This window comes from Talaromyces atroroseus, assembly GCF_001907595.1.
Source record: "Talaromyces atroroseus strain IBT 11181 chromosome Unknown scaffold_7, whole genome shotgun sequence".
Lineage (NCBI taxonomy): Eukaryota > Fungi > Ascomycota > Eurotiomycetes > Eurotiales > Trichocomaceae > Talaromyces > Talaromyces atroroseus.
The window spans coordinates 642,337-667,125 of record NW_017971439.1 but is presented as its reverse complement, the minus strand read 5'-3'; the positions used below and the strand labels follow the sequence as shown (position 1 = coordinate 667,125).

The 24,789-nt window shown below is 45.8% G+C and overlaps 10 protein-coding genes across 10 annotated transcripts; 5 read left to right on the top strand and 5 right to left on the bottom strand.

Moving 5' to 3' along the window:
• Positions 1-1,984: 1,984 nt before the first annotated feature.
• Positions 1,985-3,141, bottom strand: UA08_05699 (Deoxyribonuclease Tat-D; the record flags this gene model as incomplete). Its single annotated transcript, XM_020267998.1, has 4 exons — positions 1,985-2,036; positions 2,106-2,787; positions 2,840-3,017; positions 3,091-3,141. The coding sequence occupies 4 exons, from the start codon at positions 3,139-3,141 to the stop codon at positions 1,985-1,987; spliced, it is 963 nt and encodes a 320-aa protein (XP_020119064.1).
• Positions 3,142-4,139: 998 nt separating this feature from the next.
• On the top strand, positions 4,140-5,841 carry UA08_05698 (hypothetical protein; the record flags this gene model as incomplete). Its single annotated transcript, XM_020267997.1, has 4 exons — positions 4,140-4,272; positions 4,348-4,868; positions 4,936-5,605; positions 5,666-5,841. The coding sequence occupies 4 exons, from the start codon at positions 4,140-4,142 to the stop codon at positions 5,839-5,841; spliced, it is 1,500 nt and encodes a 499-aa protein (XP_020119067.1).
• Positions 5,842-7,801: 1,960 nt separating this feature from the next.
• UA08_05697 (hypothetical protein) lies at positions 7,802-8,734 on the top strand (the record flags this gene model as incomplete). The annotated part of the gene is made up of 3 exons (XM_020267996.1): positions 7,802-8,029; positions 8,106-8,194; positions 8,263-8,734. The coding sequence occupies 3 exons, from the start codon at positions 7,802-7,804 to the stop codon at positions 8,732-8,734; spliced, it is 789 nt and encodes a 262-aa protein (XP_020119066.1).
• A 799-nt stretch (positions 8,735-9,533) lies between these two features.
• Positions 9,534-10,422, bottom strand: UA08_05696 (hypothetical protein; the record flags this gene model as incomplete). Its single annotated transcript, XM_020267994.1, has 2 exons — positions 9,534-10,058; positions 10,126-10,422. 2 exons carry the CDS (start codon positions 10,420-10,422, stop codon positions 9,534-9,536), a joined length of 822 nt encoding a protein of 273 aa, XP_020118889.1.
• Positions 10,423-10,851: 429 nt separating this feature from the next.
• UA08_05695 (hypothetical protein) lies at positions 10,852-12,986 on the top strand (the record flags this gene model as incomplete). The annotated part of the gene is made up of 3 exons (XM_020267993.1): positions 10,852-10,984; positions 11,050-11,317; positions 11,381-12,986. The coding sequence occupies 3 exons, from the start codon at positions 10,852-10,854 to the stop codon at positions 12,984-12,986; spliced, it is 2,007 nt and encodes a 668-aa protein (XP_020118890.1).
• Positions 12,987-13,277: 291 nt separating this feature from the next.
• Positions 13,278-14,723, bottom strand: UA08_05694 (hypothetical protein; the record flags this gene model as incomplete). Its single annotated transcript, XM_020267992.1, has 4 exons — positions 13,278-13,312; positions 13,373-14,424; positions 14,481-14,532; positions 14,609-14,723. 4 exons carry the CDS (start codon positions 14,721-14,723, stop codon positions 13,278-13,280), a joined length of 1,254 nt encoding a protein of 417 aa, XP_020118975.1.
• Positions 14,724-15,431: 708 nt separating this feature from the next.
• On the top strand, positions 15,432-17,150 carry UA08_05693 (hypothetical protein; the record flags this gene model as incomplete). The annotated part of the gene is made up of 5 exons (XM_020267991.1): positions 15,432-15,746; positions 15,808-15,872; positions 15,937-16,233; positions 16,286-16,467; positions 16,582-17,150. 5 exons carry the CDS (start codon positions 15,432-15,434, stop codon positions 17,148-17,150), a joined length of 1,428 nt encoding a protein of 475 aa, XP_020118976.1.
• A 593-nt stretch (positions 17,151-17,743) lies between these two features.
• Positions 17,744-18,107, top strand: UA08_05692 (hypothetical protein; the record flags this gene model as incomplete). Its single annotated transcript, XM_020267990.1, has 2 exons — positions 17,744-17,866; positions 17,925-18,107. The coding sequence occupies 2 exons, from the start codon at positions 17,744-17,746 to the stop codon at positions 18,105-18,107; spliced, it is 306 nt and encodes a 101-aa protein (XP_020118977.1).
• Positions 18,108-20,378: 2,271 nt separating this feature from the next.
• UA08_05691 (hypothetical protein) lies at positions 20,379-21,493 on the bottom strand (the record flags this gene model as incomplete). Its single annotated transcript, XM_020267989.1, has 2 exons — positions 20,379-20,866; positions 21,046-21,493. The coding sequence occupies 2 exons, from the start codon at positions 21,491-21,493 to the stop codon at positions 20,379-20,381; spliced, it is 936 nt and encodes a 311-aa protein (XP_020118978.1).
• Positions 21,494-22,242: 749 nt separating this feature from the next.
• Positions 22,243-24,460, bottom strand: UA08_05690 (hypothetical protein; the record flags this gene model as incomplete). Its single annotated transcript, XM_020267988.1, has 4 exons — positions 22,243-22,786; positions 22,846-23,068; positions 23,129-23,958; positions 24,078-24,460. 4 exons carry the CDS (start codon positions 24,458-24,460, stop codon positions 22,243-22,245), a joined length of 1,980 nt encoding a protein of 659 aa, XP_020119114.1.
• Positions 24,461-24,789: the final 329 nt, after the last annotated feature.

Sequence of the window (24,789 nt, the reverse complement as noted above, 5' to 3'; positions counted from 1 at the left end):
CACGGCTATCACAGCTCAGCAGATATGCTCACCCTCCACGTTTCTGTCATCTTGTGTGAAGAACCCCATAGATCTCCACGAAGCCTGCCGGGAAAATTGCCTCGCACAGTGCGAGGGTGTGCAGTTGATCCGCATCCACCGCCTGGAATTGACAGGGCAACGTTGTCTCACATTGAAATTCATATGAAAAGTCCCAAGCATTGTACCACTTGGAGCGTATTTTTGACAAAGCTGTGGCTGAAAGACCTTCCTAATGCACAGCTTTTGGAGAGCAGCGATGAAGATGAGACCAATTCCATGAAAGATACCTATATAGTTTCTCTGCGCCCGGATCATTCATCGTTGTTATCATCGCTGAGGCCTCGTGACAACTTAGACATACCCGTCGAAGATACCAGATGTCTGATTACTCAGAACAGGTTCCGTTGCCAGCCTTCTGATAAATGCTTGAGAGATAGTGGAAGCGAGTTGTTCGAGAGAAGCAGGAACTTAAATGAACTGCTGGGTCTTTCGATTCTATCGCTGCTCGCAAAACCTTCTCGCTCGCCGCATAATGAAGTGTACAGGACCGCATCTGAAAAAGGGCCTAGATTGTCTGAAATAGCTCCTGTCTTATTTAGATCTAGTTACTATGAGGTAAGTCCCTCGTTTAACAGCATTGCATTGATGGCTCATATATTGATCATTTCATATTAGAACGTTCAGCATAGGGCCGGACTCGTACCAGTAGTGGCCAAATCCATGGCCATGTTAATTCGGAGTCCTCTAAGCCCCGGCTCTAGGCACAAGATTGCTTCTATCGAGAGGAATCTAAATGCTCGGTATGAAGGTTGTGTCAATGCGGCAGATACAGACTGTGGGTCTGACTTTCGATCACTGACAAGATGCGTCGTGTGGACAGCTCTCCAAAAAGGCGCATACAAAGTCGGACAGTCCGCAAGGTCCATCAGAAAAAACTCTTCTATCATCCCCTCTGACGATGATAGCTGCCTTTTAACGGAGGGATCGGATTGTGGCTATATCTCTGGAGAAGACATGTTGCCCTCTACCATAGGTTCAGTGACTGGTGGCGATGATATTTTATCGGATGCAGATAATGAGAACGAACAAGATTCCGGCTATTGCAGTATTCCCTCAGCAAAATGGATATTCAATTCATCATCGGGCTTGAATGATCTCAGTGATGAAGAACGGGAAGAAATATTGGCAACCGATGAATCGGCATTAGAAGATTCTCAGCCTGACTTTTTTACGCTAGCAGATAGCGATGGCGAAGAAATTATATTCGGCTCTTCTTCGCTGGTGTACCGAACGGCATCAGACATGGTCACGGAGAGTGATGCAGCTAGTGAGACTTTCTTTCTTTCTGAACCAACTAGTCAACAGAATGCATGGGGGAACGAAAATCATGAAGCTATTATAGACGATTCATCCTCTATATCGATTCTTGCTTCTCCAATAAACCAGCATGCACTGGAAGATCTATACTGATATATAGGAGAAAGCAGAAGCTACTGGGCGCCGTTGTATGGTATTCCACCGACATGTGAGATTGAAGATATACAAATGGTGTCAAGATATATGTAAGTAGTTAGAATACCTAGGTAAATGAGACTTTGAAATTAGACTCATACAAAGAATCGGTCGGTGGTGGATCTAAGTACTTTGTATTTCCTTCATGATGGTTTCTGAGATCAAAGCCTAGGTATTAATCAGATTCCAAGGTTGATGAGAGATACAGCTTTTCCTAACCTCAGCTTTCTGTCCACAGAAGAAGAAAATGCTGTAAGCCAATATACACAGTCGTACAACGTCTAATCTGCATCCCCCATGTACCTCGGTACACCCAAGTTTCAAAATGAACAGTCTTCATAATTACAATCGTGCAAGATGAACGCACGTGGCGCCGTCAGTATAAAAAAATATTTCAAGTACTTTCGAAATACGTTTCTAACTTTTAGGCTAAGGAGAGGTTATAATAGGATCAGTTATTCAACTCTCCAAGACCGAACATCTTGATCGAATTATTCCATGCCCTGAACCAGAGGAGTTAGTGATGGCTGATCTTCAAGACTTTCATGATAAGATTGATGAATAATACGTACGCTTCACAAACTTCCTCGACTGAGACACCTTTAACCCTCGCGATAACATGCGCAACATGGGCGATTGCAGCAGGCTCATTACGACCCTTAACCATATACCCTTTCTGCCACTTCTCCTTCTTAACGGCCTTGGGCAAAGGCGGCGCATCAGTCAAATATTTAGCCGAAGCATGCGACGGTCTAATCTCACACCACGGACCGTCCGTCTCAATCTGTATACGGTCCAGAGGGATATGCTTGACAACCTCAAGATTCTCCTCCGTCTTCAGACTGCACCCATTCACACCAATATCCAGGCCCAGCTCAATCATTCGCTGCATCTCCTCTTTTGTGCCTGTAAAACTATGCACCAGTCCCCCCTTCGGTAATTGGGCAAGTCTTGGTTTTAAGAGTCGTTCGAAGTCGTCACTCGCTGCTCGCGAATGCAGGAATAGGGGTAGCTGGATTTCAACGGCAAGGTCGAGTTGTGCCTCAAACCATTTTAGTTGGGACTCCTTGGGGCTGAGGAATAGGCGATCGTAGTCGAGCCCAATCTCGCCAAAGGCTACTGTTTGTCCGGATTGTTTGGAGCTGAGCGCTAGGTCTCGGAGCTCGGCAAGGAGTTTTGATGGGCCTTCAGGATGCTCATCGAAGTGTTTGGCTTGACATGGATGGACGCCAACAGTGGCGTAACAAAATCCGGCTGTGTTTAGGGTCAGCGGAAGGAAAAGAAGAGGAGGTGAATCATGACATACGATAATCCTTCGAGATTTGAACTGCATGCTCTGATTCTTTCAAATCAGATCCAGTTACCATGAATTTGGCACAGCCTATACTTTGGGCTCGCTCTATGATATCTGCCAGATCGTCTTCGTGGGCTTGTTTACCATGATAGTTCCCTCTGAAAACGGGATCTCCTAAGTTGATGCCGATCTAGAGATAATTAGTATATTAATACATTCCTTGAATTTTTGAAGATACAAGAGAAGAAATGTATCATGCATACATCAACATATTTCAATGGCCTAATGGTGGTATTAGTTTCAGTGTCTCCCATTTTGGACACAGGGCGGCTCTGTTTCGAGGCAAAGGGTCTGGTGGCGTGTTTGTTTGGATAATTTACTCTACGATGCTGAAATATAGACTCCTGGTAAATATGGCCTGGGTTGAGATATGTGAGTTATACTCTGTCATTTCCCCAAGGAGAGAGGAGAGGAAACGTACTCTTGGAAGACAGCAGTAAAGACGTCAAAATTACTCGAGATCCCAAAGTAGAGGACGACGCAGCACCATGTAACAACACTATGTGATGGGGAAGTATAGGCATGAGAAAAAAAATGCACTAGGTAATAAGCAAGCTGGCTAGGATAAAATGCAATAATAGAGAAAGCAAAAGTAGGTCTTGTGCAGTCACGGGATCATGCTGCCAATTACCCAGGTAGGCAAAAATCAATTCTCTGTCTGTCTCTCAGTGAAAAAGTCAAAGCTCGGTTTTTGCGGGGGTTGTTCTCAAGCTAGCCGATTTGGGACAAGGTGCGTGCCTGCTTGCTGGGGAAACGTTTGATTGGCTCGTTTCATGTCAAGCAAATATTTACCTTCAATTTCGAGCTCCATCCCTACTACGTTTTTCCTTCATATGACAAAGGGTGTGAGTACCTAGGTAGTCTGCTATCATATATTTTTATATATTTTCAGCTTGTGCATTGCGAACAGAGACAACATCTTAACGACATGGCAGAGAAAATGCTAACAACCAACGCGTCGGAGAAAGTGCGATGATATATCGGTGAGCTCTCCGACCAACCCCATGTCTCCGCGCGCGCCAGATGTTGGGACGCTATGCTACCTAGGTATATCTACTTGAACGACATACCGTTTGTCAGAATTCATCTTTGAAGGGCTCTCATGTTTTGAACGATCTTCTCTTCTTCTTCTTATTGGCGATTGGAGTTCCATTTGCTTGCGATAATTGATCATCCGAGTACCTACTATAGTCACCAGCGAGCCTTATTGTTTTCAGATGACGTGGTAATTCAATTGTCCGAAGTAACAAGAATGGCGGCGAGCAAGCTACTTTCTGTTACCGAAATTGGAACACACAACACGCCCTCTGACTGCTGGCTTGTTGTCCAAGGCCAGGTTTGGGATCTAACTGAGTTCCATCACGAGCATCCCGGAGGTTCTGCTAGTAAGTCAGATATGATTTGTACGAACTAAGTTAGTAATCTGATATAGCAGCTAATTAGAGGCGAGGAATAAAAAGTCATTCTGAAATATGCCGGACGCGACGCTACAAAAGCATATAGTGAAGTACATTCACCATCCGTGATACGCAAACATTTACAGCCGGACAAACTCAAGGGAGCCCTGGATACATCTACGGTTGATGACGAATGGCTATCGCTATCATTATCGGAAAGTGGGAACACGCAGGGCATGGCGGATGGTGTTGAAGGGCCAAAGCCACCATTAGAGACAGTCATCAGTTCTCATGACTTTGAAGTTGTGGCCTCAAATACCGCAAGTAAAAAGGCGTGGGCATTTTATTCTAGTGCTGCTACGGATCTGGTCACGCGAGACGCAAACAATTTCTGCTTCAATCGGATATGGTTTCGTCCGCGAGTCATGAAAAATGTGCGGTCTGTCGATACACGGACGAGTATCATGGGTGTTGAATGTAGTCTGCCCTTATTTGCAAGTCCAGCAGCCATGGCAAAATTGATCCATGTGGACGGGGAATGCGCTATTGCCAAGGCATGTGAGCGTAAAGGAATATTGCAAGGGGTATGTACGACAAACAGATAACACCAGTGACTATAACAATCTCTCATGATTCTCTTCTTCTTTGCAGGTGTCAAATAATTCTTCCTTCTCCATCGAAGAGTTAGCCCAAGCGGCACCGAATGGCAAATTCTTTTTCCAATTATATGTAAGCCCAGACCGCGAAAAGTCAGCAGCACTCGTACGGCAAGTATCTTTGCTACCCCAATTCAAAGCCATACATATCACCGTCGATGCCGCGTGCCCGGGCAAGCGCGAGGCAGACGAGCGAGTCAAGGCAGATGAGAGCACCTCGGTGCCAATGTCCGATGCCCGGGCGAAGAACGACAAGAAAGGCGGAGGTTTTGGTCGCTTGATGGCTGGCCATATTGACCCTGGCTTGACATGGGATGATATTGCCTTTGTGCGAAAACACACGCATTTGCCAGTGTGCTTGAAAGGTATCATGTCAGCGGACGACGCCATATTGGCAATGAAGGCGGGCGTCGATGGTATTCTTTTGAGTAATCATGGTGGTCGTAATCTTGATACCAGCCCTCCGTCTATCATCACGCTACTTGAGCTTCAGAGACGTGCCCCCAACATCTTCGACCGCATGGAGGTCTATGTAGACAGTGGCATTCGACGTGGAACCGATATACTGAAAGCTGTAGCCTTGGGAGCGACGGCAGTTGGGATGGGTCGTAGCGTGTTGTTTGCAACGAATTATGGTCAGGAAGGCGTTGAGCACTTGATTGATAGTAAGTACACAAAGCCTTCAGTCTATTTCATTTTGACTTATTGCAATGTTTACTACCTAGTCATGAGAGACGAACTGGAAACCACCATGAGAAATACTGGATTAACCTCCTTGGACGAGGCGAGTCCCGAACTGGTCCATACCGGAGATGTAGACCATCTCGTTCCTACGAGTCGTCTACATCCATATGCGAGGAAGGTGGCCAAGTCGAGACAAAGGGGAACAGCCAAGCTGTAGTTACTTTGATAGAGCCAATAGAGACACGTAGTCATACTGAATAGACTTTGGTCTTGAGTGGACATTTCTCCGCCCAAACCATCGTATAACTAGAGACTATTGGCCTGTAGTCTACTCAAGATTCTTGAACAGCGGACGGGTGGAAGTTTTGTTGACCTTCCTGAGAATTATGGAGTACACAGCCACATACTCCGTAGGGCGCTTGTATAACGTAAATTATACCACGTCCAGAGCCAAATCTGGGGAAACACCACGTTGGTGATGGTGTCTGTGACACTGGTTTGAATAGCGCGTGACCAACCAGTCAACAGGCTTCGTTCACCGCCTCTATTTAGCTGCTTCCAGTATTTGTTTCAGACAATTCATAGAGTCATACAGACATTAAATTGATGTGTCTACCAGTTACGGAGTACGAGTTGCAAGTTTGTAAGCTAGTTGATCGGCGCCTTGTTTTCTAGGCTGCACAATATTGATCTACCCCAAGTCTGACTACGTAATGTATTTATGAATGCGGTCTCAAACTCTCAGCAATGCGTTGAATACCTTTGTGCAGCCAATCATGGACCAGGCTTTCTGTAATAATACGAACGGTAATTACGGATGGGTGATCCGCGCCAAAACGGAAAAGATCTCGCTGCCAAATCCCCGCACTGGGCCTCGGAAGCTCGCTCTGATTGGCCACATGCGCCCAGACACCGCTCCATTGTCCAATATCCATAAATAATACTCCGCACTGGTGGACGCAGGCTATTGATTTGTGCCCTCGATAGCTCGTGTTTCAAGAGTCAGAGAGGCGATAAAACAAGAGAGTGCTCTTTATGCCATACCTTTACGCCGGTCTGACAGAGATAAGGGTTCCTTTATAGGGAGAAGGATTGTGGCATTGCTTTGGGGGCCTCGGAGTAAGGAGGCCGGAAGTCCGACAGGCATAATTGCTACACAGTAGGAACTACCACATGCTGACGGACTCGGGTAGTTAGATTCTTGGATTGATTACATACTACGCAGTTAAATTTTGCTCCTCGGTGTACGGAAAGGATGATATGTAATTCCCGCGGTACCAGGGCATGTTTCCCGACATGTAACTATGAGTAATGTACGGTGCTTATGCACGTCGTGCTGTACAACTGACAGGCATTACCTATGTAGGGAATATAATGTGAATGACGAAGCCGCCATTCTTCAGTCTGATCCTTGGAGAGCAAACCATGGGAATGTTTCATTGGATCAAGCATGCAGACGAATGGACACACCACCACCCTCCATCTTGTCACCCAGACCACAACGCTAAATAGCCAATCGTCGATAATCATGTACCACTGTTTTGTGACTTGGCTATCGGCGTCCTTCTAATATCTCCTGTGCTTCCATTGGCCTACCAAAGCGCTCACCGATAGAGCCGGCATTTTCTCACCACTGAGCCCGTAAGAGAATTAGCCAGGTGTAAAATCATTGAATAATGCATATTGCGATAACTAGCCAGCAGCAGGATTGATTGCTAAAGCGGAATTCCTGGGCAGCGCCCCCCCCCCCCTCCCTTCTTTGCATAGAGTCATTCCACCCGGATGCTCGAAAGGGACTTGGCGGCGTTCGCATTCGGCGAGACCTTCTTTTTGTCGCCTGACTTTTCGGGCTTCTAGATTGCGCCCGCCTGGCTCCAATCGCCCCACTCCAGGTCTCCACCCAGCAGCTTACTTACTCCGTCCTAGTTGCATCTCGCCCTCCCCCAACTGTTGAATGCTGAGCATATCTTCCCTGTTCCTTTCCTCTCTTCTTCTTTTCTCTTGTCTCCTGCTGTCTGCTCGTAGCACTCTCCTTCATCAGAACTCATCACGCTGTATACCACATACATACGCATCAGGTATGTCATTGCCGATACATAGTCATGCATTTGACTGCTAACCTCGATCATTGAAATATTTGGCAGGTCTTAAATATTTTCTGAAGATTATCAATCTCAATGGCTGCTCCTCGCTCAACGTCCCTGCGTGCCTTGCGTGCTCTTTCGCAGCACCACACCCCTGCTACGACGCTTTACTGCCGTCGCCGCCTGCACATTACTGGTGCCTATTCCGCCCAGCCTGTTGATGGCTCCGACAAGTCTGCCGCATATGGCTCTCGTACCCTGGCGGACCTCAAGAATGAGTGCCAGAGACGAGGACTGAGAACCAACGGTTCGAAGTCCGAGGTATGTGATGTCGACATCAAAGCTTGGATTGGAAGAAGCAAATCAAAATAACTTACCATTTCATTTCCCCCATCAGCTCGTTGACCGTCTCTCGAACAATGACGTGCTCTACACCCGGGCCTTCAACATTGCCAAGACCCGAATCAATGGCAGTGTCTTTGGCGGGTACGTACTACTCTCATCACCCGTGGCTTAGATATAGTTATATAGGGCTGTGCATTAACGGCATCCAGACCCGCCGAGACCCGCTCCTTCAATACCTCACGCGCCAGCAAAGCTGTCAATGACTCATCCACCCTCGACTTCGTGTACATGCCGTCCATTGCCTCCCTTGAGGCAGAGCCAAGCGTATCCCAAGCCGTCCCCATTCTCGGCGACAGCAGCAGCGCATATGGCTCCGAATCTTCCAATCAGCCCTTTGGCTGGGCACCCATGAAACCGCAAATCCATGCCATTGGCGAAACCGGCCCTGATCTAGCTGCCAGTCCCATGAGCGAAGTCGTGGACAATCATGCGCTAGACATCGATCCGTTCAAACTCACCGAAACCGTGGGCCGTTCGCGCGCAGGCGAGAACGAAATGAGAGAGAAAAAGAGGCTTTTGGCTGGCCAGGGTGATGAAAAAGGCGTCATTGGCGAATTGTTTAGTGGTATGGTTGACGACATTTTAGGTGGCTCTAAACCTGCTACTAGGACTACCAAATAAATCATACCGTACCTTTTGGGAAGCTTGGTCACTCCCTTTCTGTTTGTCATTGATTGTTGTGTTCTTATGTTCTTTTACATATACACTTAACTACACAACAGTTTTCTGATGTCATGCTCGCAGAGATGATGATTGCCATCGTTGATCTCTGCAGGAGTGATCTGACAGTTTCGGTGCTATGCTGCATCTGATTATCTGAACTCGTTTTTTGGAAGAGAAAGAAGACGATGAAAGATTGACATTGATTGACTCTGTGGCTTGTGAAGTTTACTCTGACATAAGTCAAAGAAGTACAAACTACATATTAAAAATATTAATTCTTAAATAAATTAATCATTTCTACTGGCATTACCTATATACATCGCATTCATGACAGATAAATACTCAGCAAAACAGAACGATACCAAATGCTTCTAAGACAAGAAGATACAAGCGCATGTCAATCTCAAAAAAAAGAAAAAAAAAAAAAAAAAAAAAAAGGAAAAAAAAAAAAAAAAAAAAAGGTTCGCATGGGAAGACCAAGATAATAGTTAGCGCTGCATGGCTAAACAGGAGGTGTATGTTAAATGGGGTGCAATGAAGAGAGAAACAGCGCAAAATATATCAGAGGTAATAGTATTCAGATACAAGCTGCAACGCCATAGGTCGTAGAGTGAAAGCAAGAGGGAAAAAGGGCCGTGAGATGTAGAGGATATTGGTAGTAGGAGGATGGATTAATCGAGGTATATGTATAATTGAGCACGGGAAGCGATGTCACAGTATAATATAAAAGCTGATGCAACTCGGAGGTGAATCTTCTCTATCCGAGTACGGCAGCAAGGATAATGACCGTCAAAATAATAGCAAGGATGATCAGGAGACAGCACATCTTATTCCGGGCATTCTTCTGGTACCGACTCGCACTGCGCAGCTCGACGTTCGCCCCGCGTGTGTCAGTGGTAACATTTTCGACATTCTCACTGATAACGTCGAGCTGACCGCCTTGTTCATGCACTATATGTGCCACATCGCGGAATAGTTCATTCAATTCGCCGACGCTCTGTTCGATATTCCGAATCTCAGACTCACGCTCAATGATTAGAGACTCTTGGAAATCGACCTCATCCTGGTTCGCCAATCGAGGTTGCTGTTCAAGTTGCTGTAGCTGCTGCTGTTCCCGGCCTTCTATTGTCGCATGATGATCGCCACCTTCTTGCAACGCGGCCCTTGTAGCAACCGCTGAAGCTCGCTGCTTTTCTAGAGCACGGCGTTGGACAGTCTGGAACTCGTCCAACGCGGCTTTGAACTCGGACGAAAGCTTTTGTTGAGTCCATTTTTGAGAAGGCTATAATTGTTAGTTAATGTTAAGAGACGAGCACAGATAATTGACAAATACATTTTCCAAGACTTACATTGACATCTTCCCACGTCTGCACCTTCTTGATGCCCTCTCCTGCGTCCTTGAATCCAGATCGCGTCTCTTCCAGAAGGTTGTGAACTCGCTCCCGCACTCTGTCCGTATCACGTTTGGTACCAAGCAGTGCAATCTGCCTGGACAAATTCGAAATATTCGACGTCAGCGTGAAGAGTTGGTTGGAAAGGTTCTCAGTAAACCGCGCAAATTCCGGGTCATCCTGATACTGAGGATCGTCATCCCGCCGCCAGGTTGTCGGCTGCGATTCCAAGGAGTTGAGGCGGTCGTAAGACATGATCAAAGAAAGTGGGAAATAAATCGTGAGGAAATGCTGCACCGCTGAAACAGTAGGATAATATGAGGTTCTTTTGTTGTTGCCTCGATCTCCTGCTGATAGAGCAACCGCCTGGCCCGCTCAGGTGACGTTGGAACTTGGAAGCGGCTCGACAGGATCCGCGCTATGCTTCTTCAAGACTAGACTATCATCTCGCTGCGCAATTCACGTGACATAGCTTGTTGCTGTTTTGGTTTCCATCCCGCAAAAAAGTATCCGCATAATAAATAGCTTCACACGCTCGTTTTCACTGCTCTGGTGCTCGCTGTCTATCCAACATTGGCCATTGTGCCATATCGCAAACTTCGTTGGGCTAGCTGTCTGGCTATAACATACTTGGATCATGCGATGACTGATTGCCTCAGATAAACTGCATCCTGCGCTCTTAAAATGGCTGCTCCGCCTCCCAGGCCGTACAGGCGAATTTTGACTTCGGCCTTACACCGAAGATTTGTCCATGCCTCGGCTATGACCCTGCTTATGGACTATATTGTCGCTTTTGTCATTGGAACAAAGACATCATGTTGGTCTCCCATGTTTCTGTACTCGTAAATAATGCTCAAGGCTAATGCAATATCTTCATACTAGTATTCTGGTCATGGTTCCCTCTCGGAGCCTGTGGCATACGTGCTCTCCTCCTTTTTATCTCTACGTTGGCCGTATTTTTCATTCGGGTTGCTCAAATGCACACTGGTCCTCGAACTACGGCTTCCCCGATATCTGCCTTGCGCTACACATTCCCGCTGCATGCTTTGCAAACCCTAGGGTGGTACCTCTTCTCAGCGTGGTGGTTCAGTGAAATTTACCTGTGGTCGGCTCCAGCCGAAGCTGATTTAGGATGGGTTAAGACAGGCGGGTAGGTACTCCTGCTTTTATTGCGTGCAACCCTCACCAGCTAGGTAGCTAACAAATTCATCAGACTCAATAGCCGAACGACTCTTAACGAAAGGTCGATATACCTTCACACGTACCATATGATGCTGGCAATTTCTCAAGCCGCCATTCACTTGTATTGCGATTATGATCATCTTCCTATCCCGGTAGTCAAACGCAGTCCCGAGTCAAAGGATCAGTCCACGCACCCCGTACAGCCGGTCATGAAGAGAATACGGGGCAGCGTAATTGGAATCATGATTGACGCTCTAAGAAAAGGATTGGTTGTCACCTTAGCCAGCCCGTTTATCTACGTTCTTTTTCTGCGACGCTCGGCATGGAGCTTTTCTCTCTACTTTGCGAAACTGTTTTGGAACTTCTCCAGAACAGCAGCAGATCCCCCAGGGACGGTGCCTCCGGCATTCTATACACTTTTTATTCGTCAGATAATTTCAGGAGGTTGCCTTGTCTTCCTGTGGCAGATGGCGAACTTGTTTTTCACGGTGTTCATCGCTCAAGGACCTATAAAGAGAGGACAGCCGCTCACTATTGATTCGAAGGACCCCAATGGAAGCTTGATCAATGGACTGAAAGCCAAGAAAGATATCGTCAAAAGTTACGCTTTTTGGGAGCTCTGCTTCATAAGCCAGCGTTTCGCTGACCGCCGCAAAGTAATCTTTAATGACATTGAGCGTGACGGCGGGCCTGCCTGGAAGCAAATGCTAGAGGTGTCAGTTGAAAACATCAATGGCATTACTAGTCGAATCAACCATTACAAAAATCCAGTGTTACCGACAGCGGCTAAAGACCCAAGCATCACATACCCTCAAATCCAATCTCTACCCCAATTGACTGAGGCGCCGAAGCAGGATAATATATTTGCTCCTTCGCCTAAGGCAAATGGGTTTGGGCAATCTTTTGGAGCGACAGCGAAGTCTTTTGGGCAATCGCCTGACTGGACTCCGGTCGCAAGAGCCAGAGCCAAAGACGCATTCAGCCAAGCATCCAATGCGATCTTCAGTCCAGAACGAAAGAAAAGACTTCTAGGGGGAACTGATGAAGTAAAAATGCTCACTGGACCGCAGGCAACATCAAAATCATCTTTCAATTTATCTTCAATTCCATTCGTCGCACAATTTCTGCGGTCCCCAATTGGCACACCTTTCAGACAAACATATGCCCAACGTCTGCGAGGCATTGTCTTTGGCGAGCCCCACGGTCAAGTTGCATGTATTGTTGATGCAATCGAATCCGTAACCCGCCTCCTAATTGCCAGTTTAGAAGAAGATAGGCTTGGCCAGGTTCAAACCGATGTACCAGGAGTTGTCCGTCTCTTCACCGAAACCATCCTAACACTGGAAGATTTCGTCCAGAACGGACTCGGTATTCACTGGAGCGATGTTACTTTTCCGTCACCCAATAATAGTGACCCCGATGCCCAGAAGAGGGCTAAGTATGTCCCTGAGGTTGACATTGTTTTGACCTTGCTCAGGACCTCTCTTTCCGATCTGCTCGCTTCCTTTGAAAGATACAGTCGCGGCATAAGGTTACAAGCGAAAGATATTAGACTTGCAAAAGCAGCGGCGGGATTGTTAGACAAGGGAGATGATGACCATGATGACCGTGATGATCCATTCACATCAAAGCATTGAAAAATGCTCAGGGAAAAAAACATTTCTGAAACTTATTCATACAGTTGGGATACTGTAAGCATACGAGACGAGATAATTGATAGCATGTAGAAGACCAAAAAGATTATAATCAACTGTACTACTATTCGTCACATTGCGAATACCACTCGATTGTATTCCAAATATTCCATGCTTGTCTTTGAGTCGGCTGCATATACAAGCAAAACATCTACACAGGTTCACAATGTGTACCTACAAGCGAAATAACAATCTTTATATTGCCTTTCTTGTAGTGATCAGCGTTTAATGGTCTTACTCAAGGATATTGTATGACTTTGGATACGACTCTGAAATTCGTGTCAGATTCTAGTCATGTAAGCAGATAGGTAAGGCTGAAAGAAACATACCGAGGATAGACCGATCAAATTCTTTCACGTTCGTGAATCCACCAACAGCCATGAGAATATCCAAATCTGCCAATAACGACTTCATCACATGTCGCACGCCTTCCTCGCCCATAATACTCAGTCCCCAAACCCATAAGCGGCCAACGAAGACGAACTTGGCGCCCAGAGCAAGCGCCTTGACCACATCACTGGCGCCACGTACTCCAGAGTCAAACATGATATATATCTTGTCACCTACAGCGTCGACAATCTTCTCTAGCGCATCCAAACTCGCAATTGCGCCATCCACCTGTCGACCAGCATGATTGCTCACGACTATGCCATCGACGCCGTACTCAACCGCCTTCTTCGCATCAGCTACGGACTGGATACCCTTCAATGCAAAGGGACGACCGTTAGAGATTCTCTTCCATTGCTGAATGAGCCAGGGAATTTTTTCCCATGACCATGCCCTTCCGTGCCAGATAGAGTCAATCCACAAAGTTGACGCCGCAACAGGATCCTTCTTGATATCGATACCTTTCTCTCGACAACGTTTCTGAAATACGGGGTTGCTGAGCCCTAGTCCTGCACCCATTCCACGGTAAAAGGCATAGTTCGAATTAGCGACATCGTCATGTCGCCAGCCCAGCTGCCATGTGTCGGTGGTGAGAATGAGGGCGTCAAAGCCTGACTTCCAAGCCCTTTCCATTAACGATATAGTCAACTCATCGTCATGGGGCATGTACAATTGGAAGAAACGTGGTCCCTTGTCACCGTTTGCGGCTCCAACATCCTCAATGGCTGTACTACCTGCCGTCGAGAGGCAATAGGGTAGATTAAGTTCGCCGGCGACTTTTGCTACTGGTATTTCGGCGGATGAGTTGTAAATAACATTGATGCCGATGGGAGCAAATCCAATAGGGGCTGATACTTTGTGGCCCCAGATTTCGGTGGTCGTGTCGCGTAGGTTGGTGTCGACTAACATACGAGGAATGATTTGATGACGATAGAAGGCTTGACGGTTGGCGGTGTGTGTTGTCGAAAGACCTGCATTAGAAGATGCATAGTACCTGTAATGTATTAGATACAGCATAGTTGTAGTATCAACATGTCAACTGAAAATTACCACCCGCCCAGACTAAGTTTCTCTTTCGCTTTTTCCTCTAATGCCTTGGGATCTATAACGATCGGACGACTTCATTAGCCTTTATGATCTCAGCGGCTTCTCCTCAAGACTAGATCATAATAGCTCACGTGTATTGAAAGGCGGTGTCAGTCCTTCATTTGCTTTCCAGAAATTCTCCCTCTGATAGAGAGCCCATTGTGGCGTGGATCGTTTCTGGATGTTCGGGTTTAATGGATCGCTCATGTTTATTATGGTAGTTCAAGATAGCAATAGTGTCGTTATTGAAGTGTTGGCGAGAGATCAAAATCGAAGCAGGGACATGAGTGTATGATTTTATATACACATACCTAGCTGTTGTGTATGTCTATGTACATCAATGACTTCATTCCGACGCGTTTTCTACAAGTCCCGTGCATGATGTAACCCTAAATAATTTCCTAGAAAGGCAATGCCAGACTCTGATAATGTGTTTCATGAATCTACCGATCACCCGCTATTACCGACCATCCGCCACAACCAATCACTGCTGTATGACATAGTAAATGGCCATCTTTTCACATAGCTATGTAATACAGAGTGATTGGTTGTGGCGGATGGTCGGTAATAGCGGGTGATCGGTAGCACCGTGGGACTACGTTGATTTGAAGTCCTCATCCTACTTTCCCCTTTTTCCTGTGGTTTTAAGAGCCACGAGTCAAATAGTTAGTATCTTATCAGACACAGTCCTGCTCATCCAACTCAGCAGTATATAAGATGACGTCATTGAGAGATGTCCGTGCAAAGAAACCTTCGTTCGGGAAATATCGGCACAACCCTAATCCGAGCCGATTTTGACCCGAATTTATTCAACATTTTAATATGCATCGCCAAGACTCAAGTCTCCATATATCATAAACGACTTTTGATATACAGGGTCAGATCCTGCGATTGTATAAGGAAAACAGTGCAATCATGCTGTCCCCCGCGCGAAAAATAGCTCTTAGGAGCTCCAGGTCTGCTACATCCCGTGCAGTGAGGAAACCAACGACGGCACCAGTTTGCGCAAAGCAAACAGAGGTAGCTAAGCGTTGCTTTCATGCGAGCCCCTCGACTTCTTTCTACAAGCAAGCATGGAAGCCAATGCGTGTCAAAATCCCCTGGGTCGATGCTCTAGCTCAAAGTCAAGAACAGGCGCGAGCAGGTAGAGCGGCCTCAAAAAGTCAGGAAGAAGAGCCCTTACAGCTAGACCTGACACCGAAAAGGATGTCTGATAGTTACTTTTCTGCTGTAAGCCAAAGGGATGCCCTGGGTACAATTTTAGTGTGCTCTACTAACAAGCACTCGTTAGGTACTCCCACTCGCTGAGGATAAATGGCTGTTGGATACATATCTCAATGCCTCTGGGCGCATTCGGTAAGGACGGACTATATCTATCCGTTTTGAAAAAAAAAGGCATTTATGATTTACAGCATACAAGGCTAGGTACACTTTTCATGGATTTGGATGCCCTGGCTGGCGTTGTTGCCTATAGGCACACTGGTGATTCAGTGGCAACTGTTACAGCCGCTGTTGACCGGATCACTCTCCTCAATCCATTGAAAGAAATTTGCAATCTTAAATTGAGCGGCCAAGTGACTTATGCCACGGGAAGGTCAAGTATGGAGATTTCTCTACAGGTCGCCAAGGCTCCTGCTAAAGGAGAGGAGGTAAAACCTGAAGATGTCTTGATTACGTGTGCTTTTACTATGGTATCACTGGATCCGAAAACAAAGAAGTAAGCAAGAATTCTTCTCTTTTACTTCAGAGCTTTGCTAATCGAATAGCAGGCCCGTTGCTGTTGCACCTCTCCTTCTTGAAACAGAAGAAGAGCGCCAACTGTTTCAGAGAGGTGAAGAAAATTATAATGCAAAGAAAGCTTTACGCAAAAGAAGCCCTGTTGAACAGGCGCCTGACCAACATGAAAGCAAAATGATTCATTCTATGTGGACAGCACTATCCCCGTATCAAAGTAAGTTAGATAAATAAACTTCCCCGCCAAACCCCCCCTCCTTTCTCCCTTGTCAAGCTGGTAGCAATTGAGTTATTGTTGTTAAATCTACATGTCTAACTTCTCAATCCTTAGCTCCGGGAACATCACTTGAAGGATCATCGCGTATCCAAAACATGGACAGAACAATACTGAGATCAGCCATGATTATGCAGCCCGAAGATCGCAATCGACACAACTTCATGATATTTGGCGGATTTCTTCTCCAGCAGACATTCGAGCTTGCTTTCTGCTGCGCTGCCTCCTTCTCCCACACTCGCCCAACCTTTGTGTCTCTTGATCCCAGCACCTTCGAGAACCCCGTCCCTGTAGGCAGTGTACTTTACCTGAGTGCAACAGTGGCTTACACGGAACCGCTTATACGAACTAACAACCAAGACAACAACAGGACAACACCATACACGAAAGTTCATGTGCGTGTAGACTCAAAGGTTCGTGATGTCGAGCATGCAACCAAAAAGTCCACCGGTGTTTTCCATTATACTTTCCTTGTGCCCAATGAAGTCCAGGTTATGCCGACCAAGTATGCCGAGTATATGGTTTGGCTTGATGCACGCCGTAGGGCACATGATCTTGATCCGATTATTGCTTCTCGGTTCACAGAGGACTCTGCTTCGGCGCGCATGGATGGTGTTACCGAGTAGGTAATTCGGGGCGGACTTTTACTTGTGACAATGTTGTTTTTAGTACTATATTAATATGTTTTATATCTGTATTCTTATATTATCTTCTCACCATCTTTCAGCCTTATTTCAATTACTTGCCATACCTACAAAAGATCACTCTTATGACTCCCGGCTCTTCTAAGCAAAGGCTAAGAATATAAGCTGAATATAAATTTCTGGCAAGGTTAGTAGTCGCTGTATAGCTCTTTCGAATACAGAACGGAGCTGATACTATACATCTATTTTAATAGTCGCCGGGGGTAATAGTTAGGTCTTCCTTCCAAGATAACCTACGCTTGTTCTACGACTAGAAGCAACACGCGACAACCGTGCGTAAATCGCCGGTTGGTGCCCACTATTCACACTGGATGAATTCGGACAAAGAAGCCATTGACTCTGCTGCGGAGGCTTGTCTGTTGTGGTTTCTTTATTCACTTGGGAGAAAGTCCAGACCTGCGGGGCTCGAGGGCTATGAAGGCACTTATACGTACTTATTTCTCCTACTGCAACTTGATTGAAGCCATTCTTCTCATTCAAAAAGTCTGATTTCTCTATGAGATATATTAAGCAAGATGGATGCTATCGTTGCTCGGGTCAAAGAATGGGCTACAACTGCCAATGAGGCAGACCGCAAGAAAGTGATAAGCATTTTGCGCAATTTGAGCTACGCTATTGACACACCGTATGTCGGTCTGGTAAGCCAATTATATCTTCAAATACCATATTGGGGGAGCTGGTCACTTATTTCTGAAGCACCTTCAAATCACGGTTGCTCGTTTTGGCATTGAGCTGGGCATCTTCGCAGCTCTAAACGAAGCAAAGGAACCGCTCAGTATAGCAACCCTAACCCAGAAGTCTAGATCTGCTCCAGAAATTCTCAGTATGATGATAGAAATCAAAAGGTTTACTTGGACTATGGATCTGAATTATGTATAGGTCGTATCCTGCGTTTTCTGGCCTCTTACGGTCAAATAAATGAGACCAGCAAGGATCACTTTAGCTCAAAAAATTTACCAGGGGATATCCATCATTCATGAAAGCCTTCATCCATTCATCTTATCATAACAGGTTATTGCGGTCTAACCAAGATATACAGATTTGACACCGTAGGACCTGTTCTGCACCAATTGCCAGATTTCCTTGCTGAGACGAAGTACGAGGATGTCACAGAGAATGACAAAATAGCATTGCAGAAGGCATTTGGTACAGATCTCACTGGCTTTATTTGGTTTCCGAACCAGCCCCAGCGCTTTGGATACTTTTAACAAACAGGCCATGACAGTCCAACGTGCTGGTGCTGTCAACTGGCTGTCTGCATTCCCATTTTAAGACCAATAAGGCAAGATTCAGAGCAATAATGTATTTTTAATTATTTGAGATGGCTTTGGGCATCAAGCACTTGCAGTCGAGGAAGCATTTTTAGAACTTGCAGGCAAAATAATGCTTCAGGACCTCCTCCAGACCCCTGCATAGGTACCAGCCATTGATGGCATTTCCTACGAACTGCAGGTGGTATAAGGTATGGGGTATCACACAACTAATTTCCATATTCTCGTTTAGACTAATGACACTGGACAGGCTCCAAGTTCTACTACCTTGGCAACATCCTACATGACTGGCCAGATGACAAGTCAGTCGTATTCTGAAGAAGATTAGTCCTGCCCTCGGTCCAAACTCCTGTATCCTCATGAATGATATGGTACTTTCTAATGAAAATGGTTCACTGCAAGCAACACAGACGGATTTGACCACGATGGCTGCCTTTGGCCCTAGGGACCGTACAGACGAACAGTCGCGTACTATACTTGACGAGGCTGGACTGCGAACCCTTGAAAATTTCCCGTATACAACACCACTGGATGACTCATTTATTGTCGCTTTGCCAAAATAGAGCTTAAGAATTGTGGTCATTCTATAATTCTCCTTTCTACTTTCTTTTTGTGGTCAGTAATGACGAGTTGGGTGGTTCGATTAGCGGTAGCAAGAACTGTCTTCATGCTTTTTTCTGATTTTTTCGAATATATTAAACTTCATACCAAATCACGCTATTGTGTAATATATCCCCTAGGTATCAAATGCCTATTCCATAATAGGTCGATTCAGTAAGTTTCGGCCGGCCCGATCCGTACCTAATCGACCGCCAAATTTTTAAACTAACATCGTAATTCGTATGTACTACGATACTTAGTATTATATAGGACAATACCTGAATCATAAAGCATATGGTGAGTTTTCCGGGGTGGCATACACGGCGAGAATTCAAATCTTAAACCGAGTAATGTATGCTAAATCCCCTTTTCCCACTTCACTCCCACAGTTCTTTAGAATTTTATTCTTAATGATCCATTTGTTGCAAGTGCATCAAGTATGTAACCAGGGAGAATGCGAGTTTGGATCAAGACAGGAAATTCAACATTTCATGATAGAAGCAGCAATGCAAGGATTGGCAGCGCACGATACCCAAGAGATCTTTCTTTGTAAAGTTTGCGGCAAGACAGGAAACGTGAAGAGATGCGAAAGGTGTAAAGTGATGGCTTATTGTGGAAAGGACCATCAAAAGCCAGACTGAAAAGTTCACAAGAGTATTTGCAAAGTATTGTAAAGGTATGTTTTCTACTGAATCATATCTTTGTGTGGTTCTTAACACCTGAGCTTGCAGGGAACAAATACTATACATAACGGTGAACAAGACACGACAAGAAAGCTTGAATTCTGGGAACTGGCTATGATTGCTCAATTTTTCCGATGGGGCTATCGAATACTAGTCTTTCACGATATCAGGGGTCGATCTTCAATCTTAAAGGCTATTCCATGCGAGGAAGTTGATACACCGGAGATAGAATTGGTCGACAAAATAATGCACCAGCTAAGGTCTGCTGAACAGGGGATCGGAGCATGACGAATTTCTTTCTTCCTTTTCTCTCATTAGTATTGATTGATTGGTTTATTTGCTGTTTGAGCATCGTACTATTAGAATATACCTATGTGATGCCTATCTCTGTCACTCACGTTCTGTGCTTGGATATTCTTGTTTGCTTTTTTGGTCTGTTTTCCTACAGTTTATTTGTAAAGAATGCGACATTTCTATTAGGCAGGGATTATGCTGCGGGAAAGCGTGTTTTCCGATAGAACACCAGTGGTCATAATGTTCAGTGTAGTATTTCTCCAGTAACCGCGCATATGACAATGCCTAATGCACTTTACATTCTAGCCATATATCCTCCATTTCGTTGGCGCCTCTCCATCCTGAGGAGTCTCTGGCCCCGGCAAAATCTCTCTTAAGAGCTCATTAACTCCCAAATTCATCTCAGCACAGGCCTTCCACTGTCGCGGATACCCAAGACTAACCTCCTCGAACCGGCATCCATTTTTCCAGTCCGTCCGCCGGATATGCAAATGCCCACTTATAACCACCTTTGCATTAAACCTCTGATGCCAGTCATTCGTCAAAACTGTACCACACCATATAGTAAAGCGTGGGATATATTTAAGATTTACAAGGTCCTTCCGAAGCGGCCAGTGATTGGCAATAATAAAAGGCAGCGATGGGAACCGCGACTTTGCAGCCTCAAGCTTGCTTTCGAACTTTTCAACGAGAATTTTGCACCACTCCTCGCGACTGGGGTGAGGGTCTGGATGGAGCAAATATTCATCTGTTGCCTCGATGTTGTGCTCTCTTGCCCACGGAACTGCGTCTGTAGAGCAATCAGTATCACTGTGCGCTGCTGGTTTGTTTATGATACGAGCAGTTGACTGATACACACAACCTCGCAGGTAGATACAATCTTAAGAGCTCACTCATCTCTTATAGAGAAACCTCTTCAAGCATGTATCGAGAGATGCATTAAGAATCACAGGCAGAAACTCGACGTACTCTGTAAAGTCACATCACTAGGCCTGAACGAATAGTCGTACAAAGTAAAAATCGGCGCAACCACAGCGGGACCACCCTGGCCTTCCCACACGACAAAATCGTCTTCAGGAGTAAGAACGTCATATAAGCGCGCTACTTCAACGCATTGCTGATACTTGTTCTCGCCACGGACATCAGCACTAGATCCCGATGGCAGCGAGTACAGCTCGTGGTTGCCGGGACACCACCATACGGTGTCGAAGCACTTAGTGGCTATAGAGAATGCTACTTGCAGATGCTCAATGGTCTCTCCGATGTCGCCGCATAGAATGAGGCCATCGCCGGGATGCGGCTCTAGGTCCGACCAGGCTGTTCGGTTGCTGGGGAATGAGACGTGGATATCGGCAATGGCGTATAGCTTGCCGGTTGGGGCTTTTCGTTTTTGGTGAGTCTCTGGGCTATTAGACATCTTGTCTTCCCGACTCTGTTTATTTGAATAGGTGAATGATAATGATGAATGAATGACACGTCAACCCGCCCTTGCAGCAAATGTATATCCACTAGGCCAATTTGGGGCTTAGTATATAGTTGGCGATAAGTTTTCAGCACGTGCTGGGTTCGAAATCGGAAGATTAATTTACTACGTAACTTGTGAATGCATAGCTGCTATGTAGTTAAAGTGCTTCTATGTAGATAACCAAGTAATGATATAGTCATCTATGTATAATCGAGTATGTAATATGTACAATTCACCCTCAACCAATCCTAATATAATGTAGCACCACCCGCCCTTCAACAAAAACAACACTTTTATAGATTGATCCATTTTATGATCCCTTGCACAACAGATCAGGTGACGGCCTTTAAAGTATATATGTATATATAAAATGGTCGACTTCTTTTCTTATCGTAATTGTCGAAAAGTCATTGTGTTGTGTTGTGTTCATCATCTTGTGTCTCAATCAGACACAAATCGGCCGTAGAGCAAGAAGCCCATGCCTATATGCTGGCTCTTTTTCCAAGTATAAATAAATCTCGCGTATAATCAACATCCATATCGTTAATAGCTAGGCTAGATGATCAAAGCCTTGACTGCAGCCAAGTCGCACCAATTTTCAGAATCACGTACACCAATGGATACGTATGAAGAGAGATAAAAAACTGCATAAATGCATTTGTTGAAAATCAGGATGAATAATCAGGTAAAACTCAAGTAGTTTAAGATTCGTTCATAACTTCGTTAATTGTGCTTGATGATAACTTTGTGGAGCCTGCTCCATTCGCATCAGACCTCGTGCTGCTGCCTTTTTCGCTGATAATCTCAAGTCTCGACTCCGACTGAGGCGGTTCCTCTTTCATGCAAGCATTTTCGAGAATGTTGGTCCACTTTCCTGGCGTGCCTGCGTGACTATGCTTGAGATGTTGTCGGAAATGGTCCGCGCGGAAGAACTTTTTAACGTTATTGCATTCGCCAAACTTGTGCATGCTGGTCAAATGCTCAAACCGCTGATCCCAGTCCGGCTGAGGATTGTTGGGAAATTCCTCGCCACAGTAACCACATGTGTCGTGAGAGGCGCCCATGCTCGTCTGAGCTGCAGGTGATGTTGAAGGATGGAAAGCGGATTGGTAGCTCGAGAGTGCCGCACAAGACCACGAATGACGTCGTAGGTGCAGTGAATTTTGGTGACGCTCTGCCTCATTTTTGTTCTTAAACCGGTTCTTGCAAAATTGGCATGTGTACTGTTTTTCCAACTCGTGGGTCCTACGGCACACAAAATTAGCCCACCGTCGGGAACGGAAAGAGGATCATTTATAGCTTACCGGAGCTCCTCTTGAGTTTCAAATTTCTTGGGCTTCTTCGGGCAACAATCGCAAATGTACAAACCTCCCATTTTGGAACCACCGCTCCTCGAGCCGCCGATCCCTGATTGCAAGGAAATCTTACGGTTCGATAGGGATGTCTTTGAATCTCCTCCGTTGTAATATGACACCTTAGAACCAGGCAAACCGTGAATGGATCCGCCGGGACTGGGCTGATTCAAGGCTGTTTTATCATGAAAGTGGTCGCTCTCTGACTTGGGAGAAAGCCCTCCAGAGGACATACGATCATATGAGGAGACACTTGTAGCTGCTGAGAGTCCGCTTGAAGAGCTTAGGGACGCAGATGTTCGCCAACTGCCGGAAGACATAGAGGATAATGAACCGTGACTCGGTAGATGTCGCGAACTTGGAGGAATATGACTTGTGAATAGATTTCCGCCTGCTCGTCGTTGCGCAAGATCGCTATTGCTAGTCGCCTTGTGAAGAGCGTGACGGGTTTCGATAATAGGTTCACGTGGCGGTGACGACGCTCTCCGTTTCATTCCGTGCTGTCTAGACATAATATCAACGGCTGTATGCGTATGGTCGGTCAAATGTTGGCGTAATTGATCATTGTCGTCCTCGCATTCAACATCTGGGAATACGCTCTGTTCTTGGTACGGTCGACCAGAACGAGAGAAAAATGAGAAGGTATCTTCCGATTGAGGAGTCACAGTCCCCGTCTGTCTTCGGGTCGAGTAGCTGTCGAGCTCAATACCTGTAGATGGCGCGCTGCTTTCGACACTGGGGCTGCGATATTCCACGGTATCTTTCCATGAAGCTTTTGATCTTGGCGAATGACCACCCGGGGAAACCGCATAATTCACGAGACTATTAGACTGTTCAAACATCGAAGATGGCTGATAGCTTGTTCCTAAGCTGGTGGAATGAGAAAGTGATGCAGCAGTTTGACCTCTGGATTCGAATGCCGGTACATTCGATGCGCGATGTGGAGAATTAGTTTTGCCAATCTTAGACAATAGGTGTCGATCGTAGCTGTCTGAAGAGCTCATAACACATCGCCGGGAAAAATCACGTTCACCCTGTAGACTTTTTCTTCCCAGATCTATTAGCCTACAGACATTAAATATATTGATTATCATGGCGTTTATATCTTTTGCGGCATACGTAGATTGCATGATATACTTTAGGTAAGTAAGTTGGAGTAGGGGGCAGGAAAAAGATCCACTTACATTGGTTCCGAGAAATTTGATGAATAGGATGATTGAAAAGTATGCTGTTTTGGGAGCTCGATCTTAACATGGTCATCCAATGACATTCTCTCGATGCGTGGAATAGGTTCTGGAGGACGATGACCCCCCAAAAGACTCGATCCCGGATTGATCGGGGCTAGCTTGGTGATGTCAGGTCGGCCCATCCCGTTGGCATGAAGCCAACCCACGTCATGACCATTTTCAAGATCGTTTATCCGCTGCGGTGGAGGTAATGGAGGGGGGGCAAAGGCCTCGACGGTTTTATTTGGGATTCGCATTGGACCGGGCGACGCGAATGAATGTGAGGGCATATTTCGTTCGTAGTTCACGGACGGAGAAGTCGACAACCTGGGAAAATCCATATTCGATACCACGAGCACCTTCAGCCTTGGTTCGTTTCAATGAAAGTCGGTGTGTTCCAGACGACGCCGACAATGAGTACACGCAACTCGAAAACTTTGCTCGACGAAGAGAAAAGAACGTTCCGAATTTCACGAGCACAGACTACTTAACATAGCTTGACGATATTCTGAGACGTGAACACGAGAGCAGTATGGCGAACGTCAATGGTCCTGCAGCAGAAGTGTATATAAAGCGTAGCAGAAAGGGCAGCAATGAGAAAGTGGTGATCATATGCATTAAGCAGAACAAGCAACCCAGGTCTGCAGAGGAATTCAAAAGTTTCGACAAG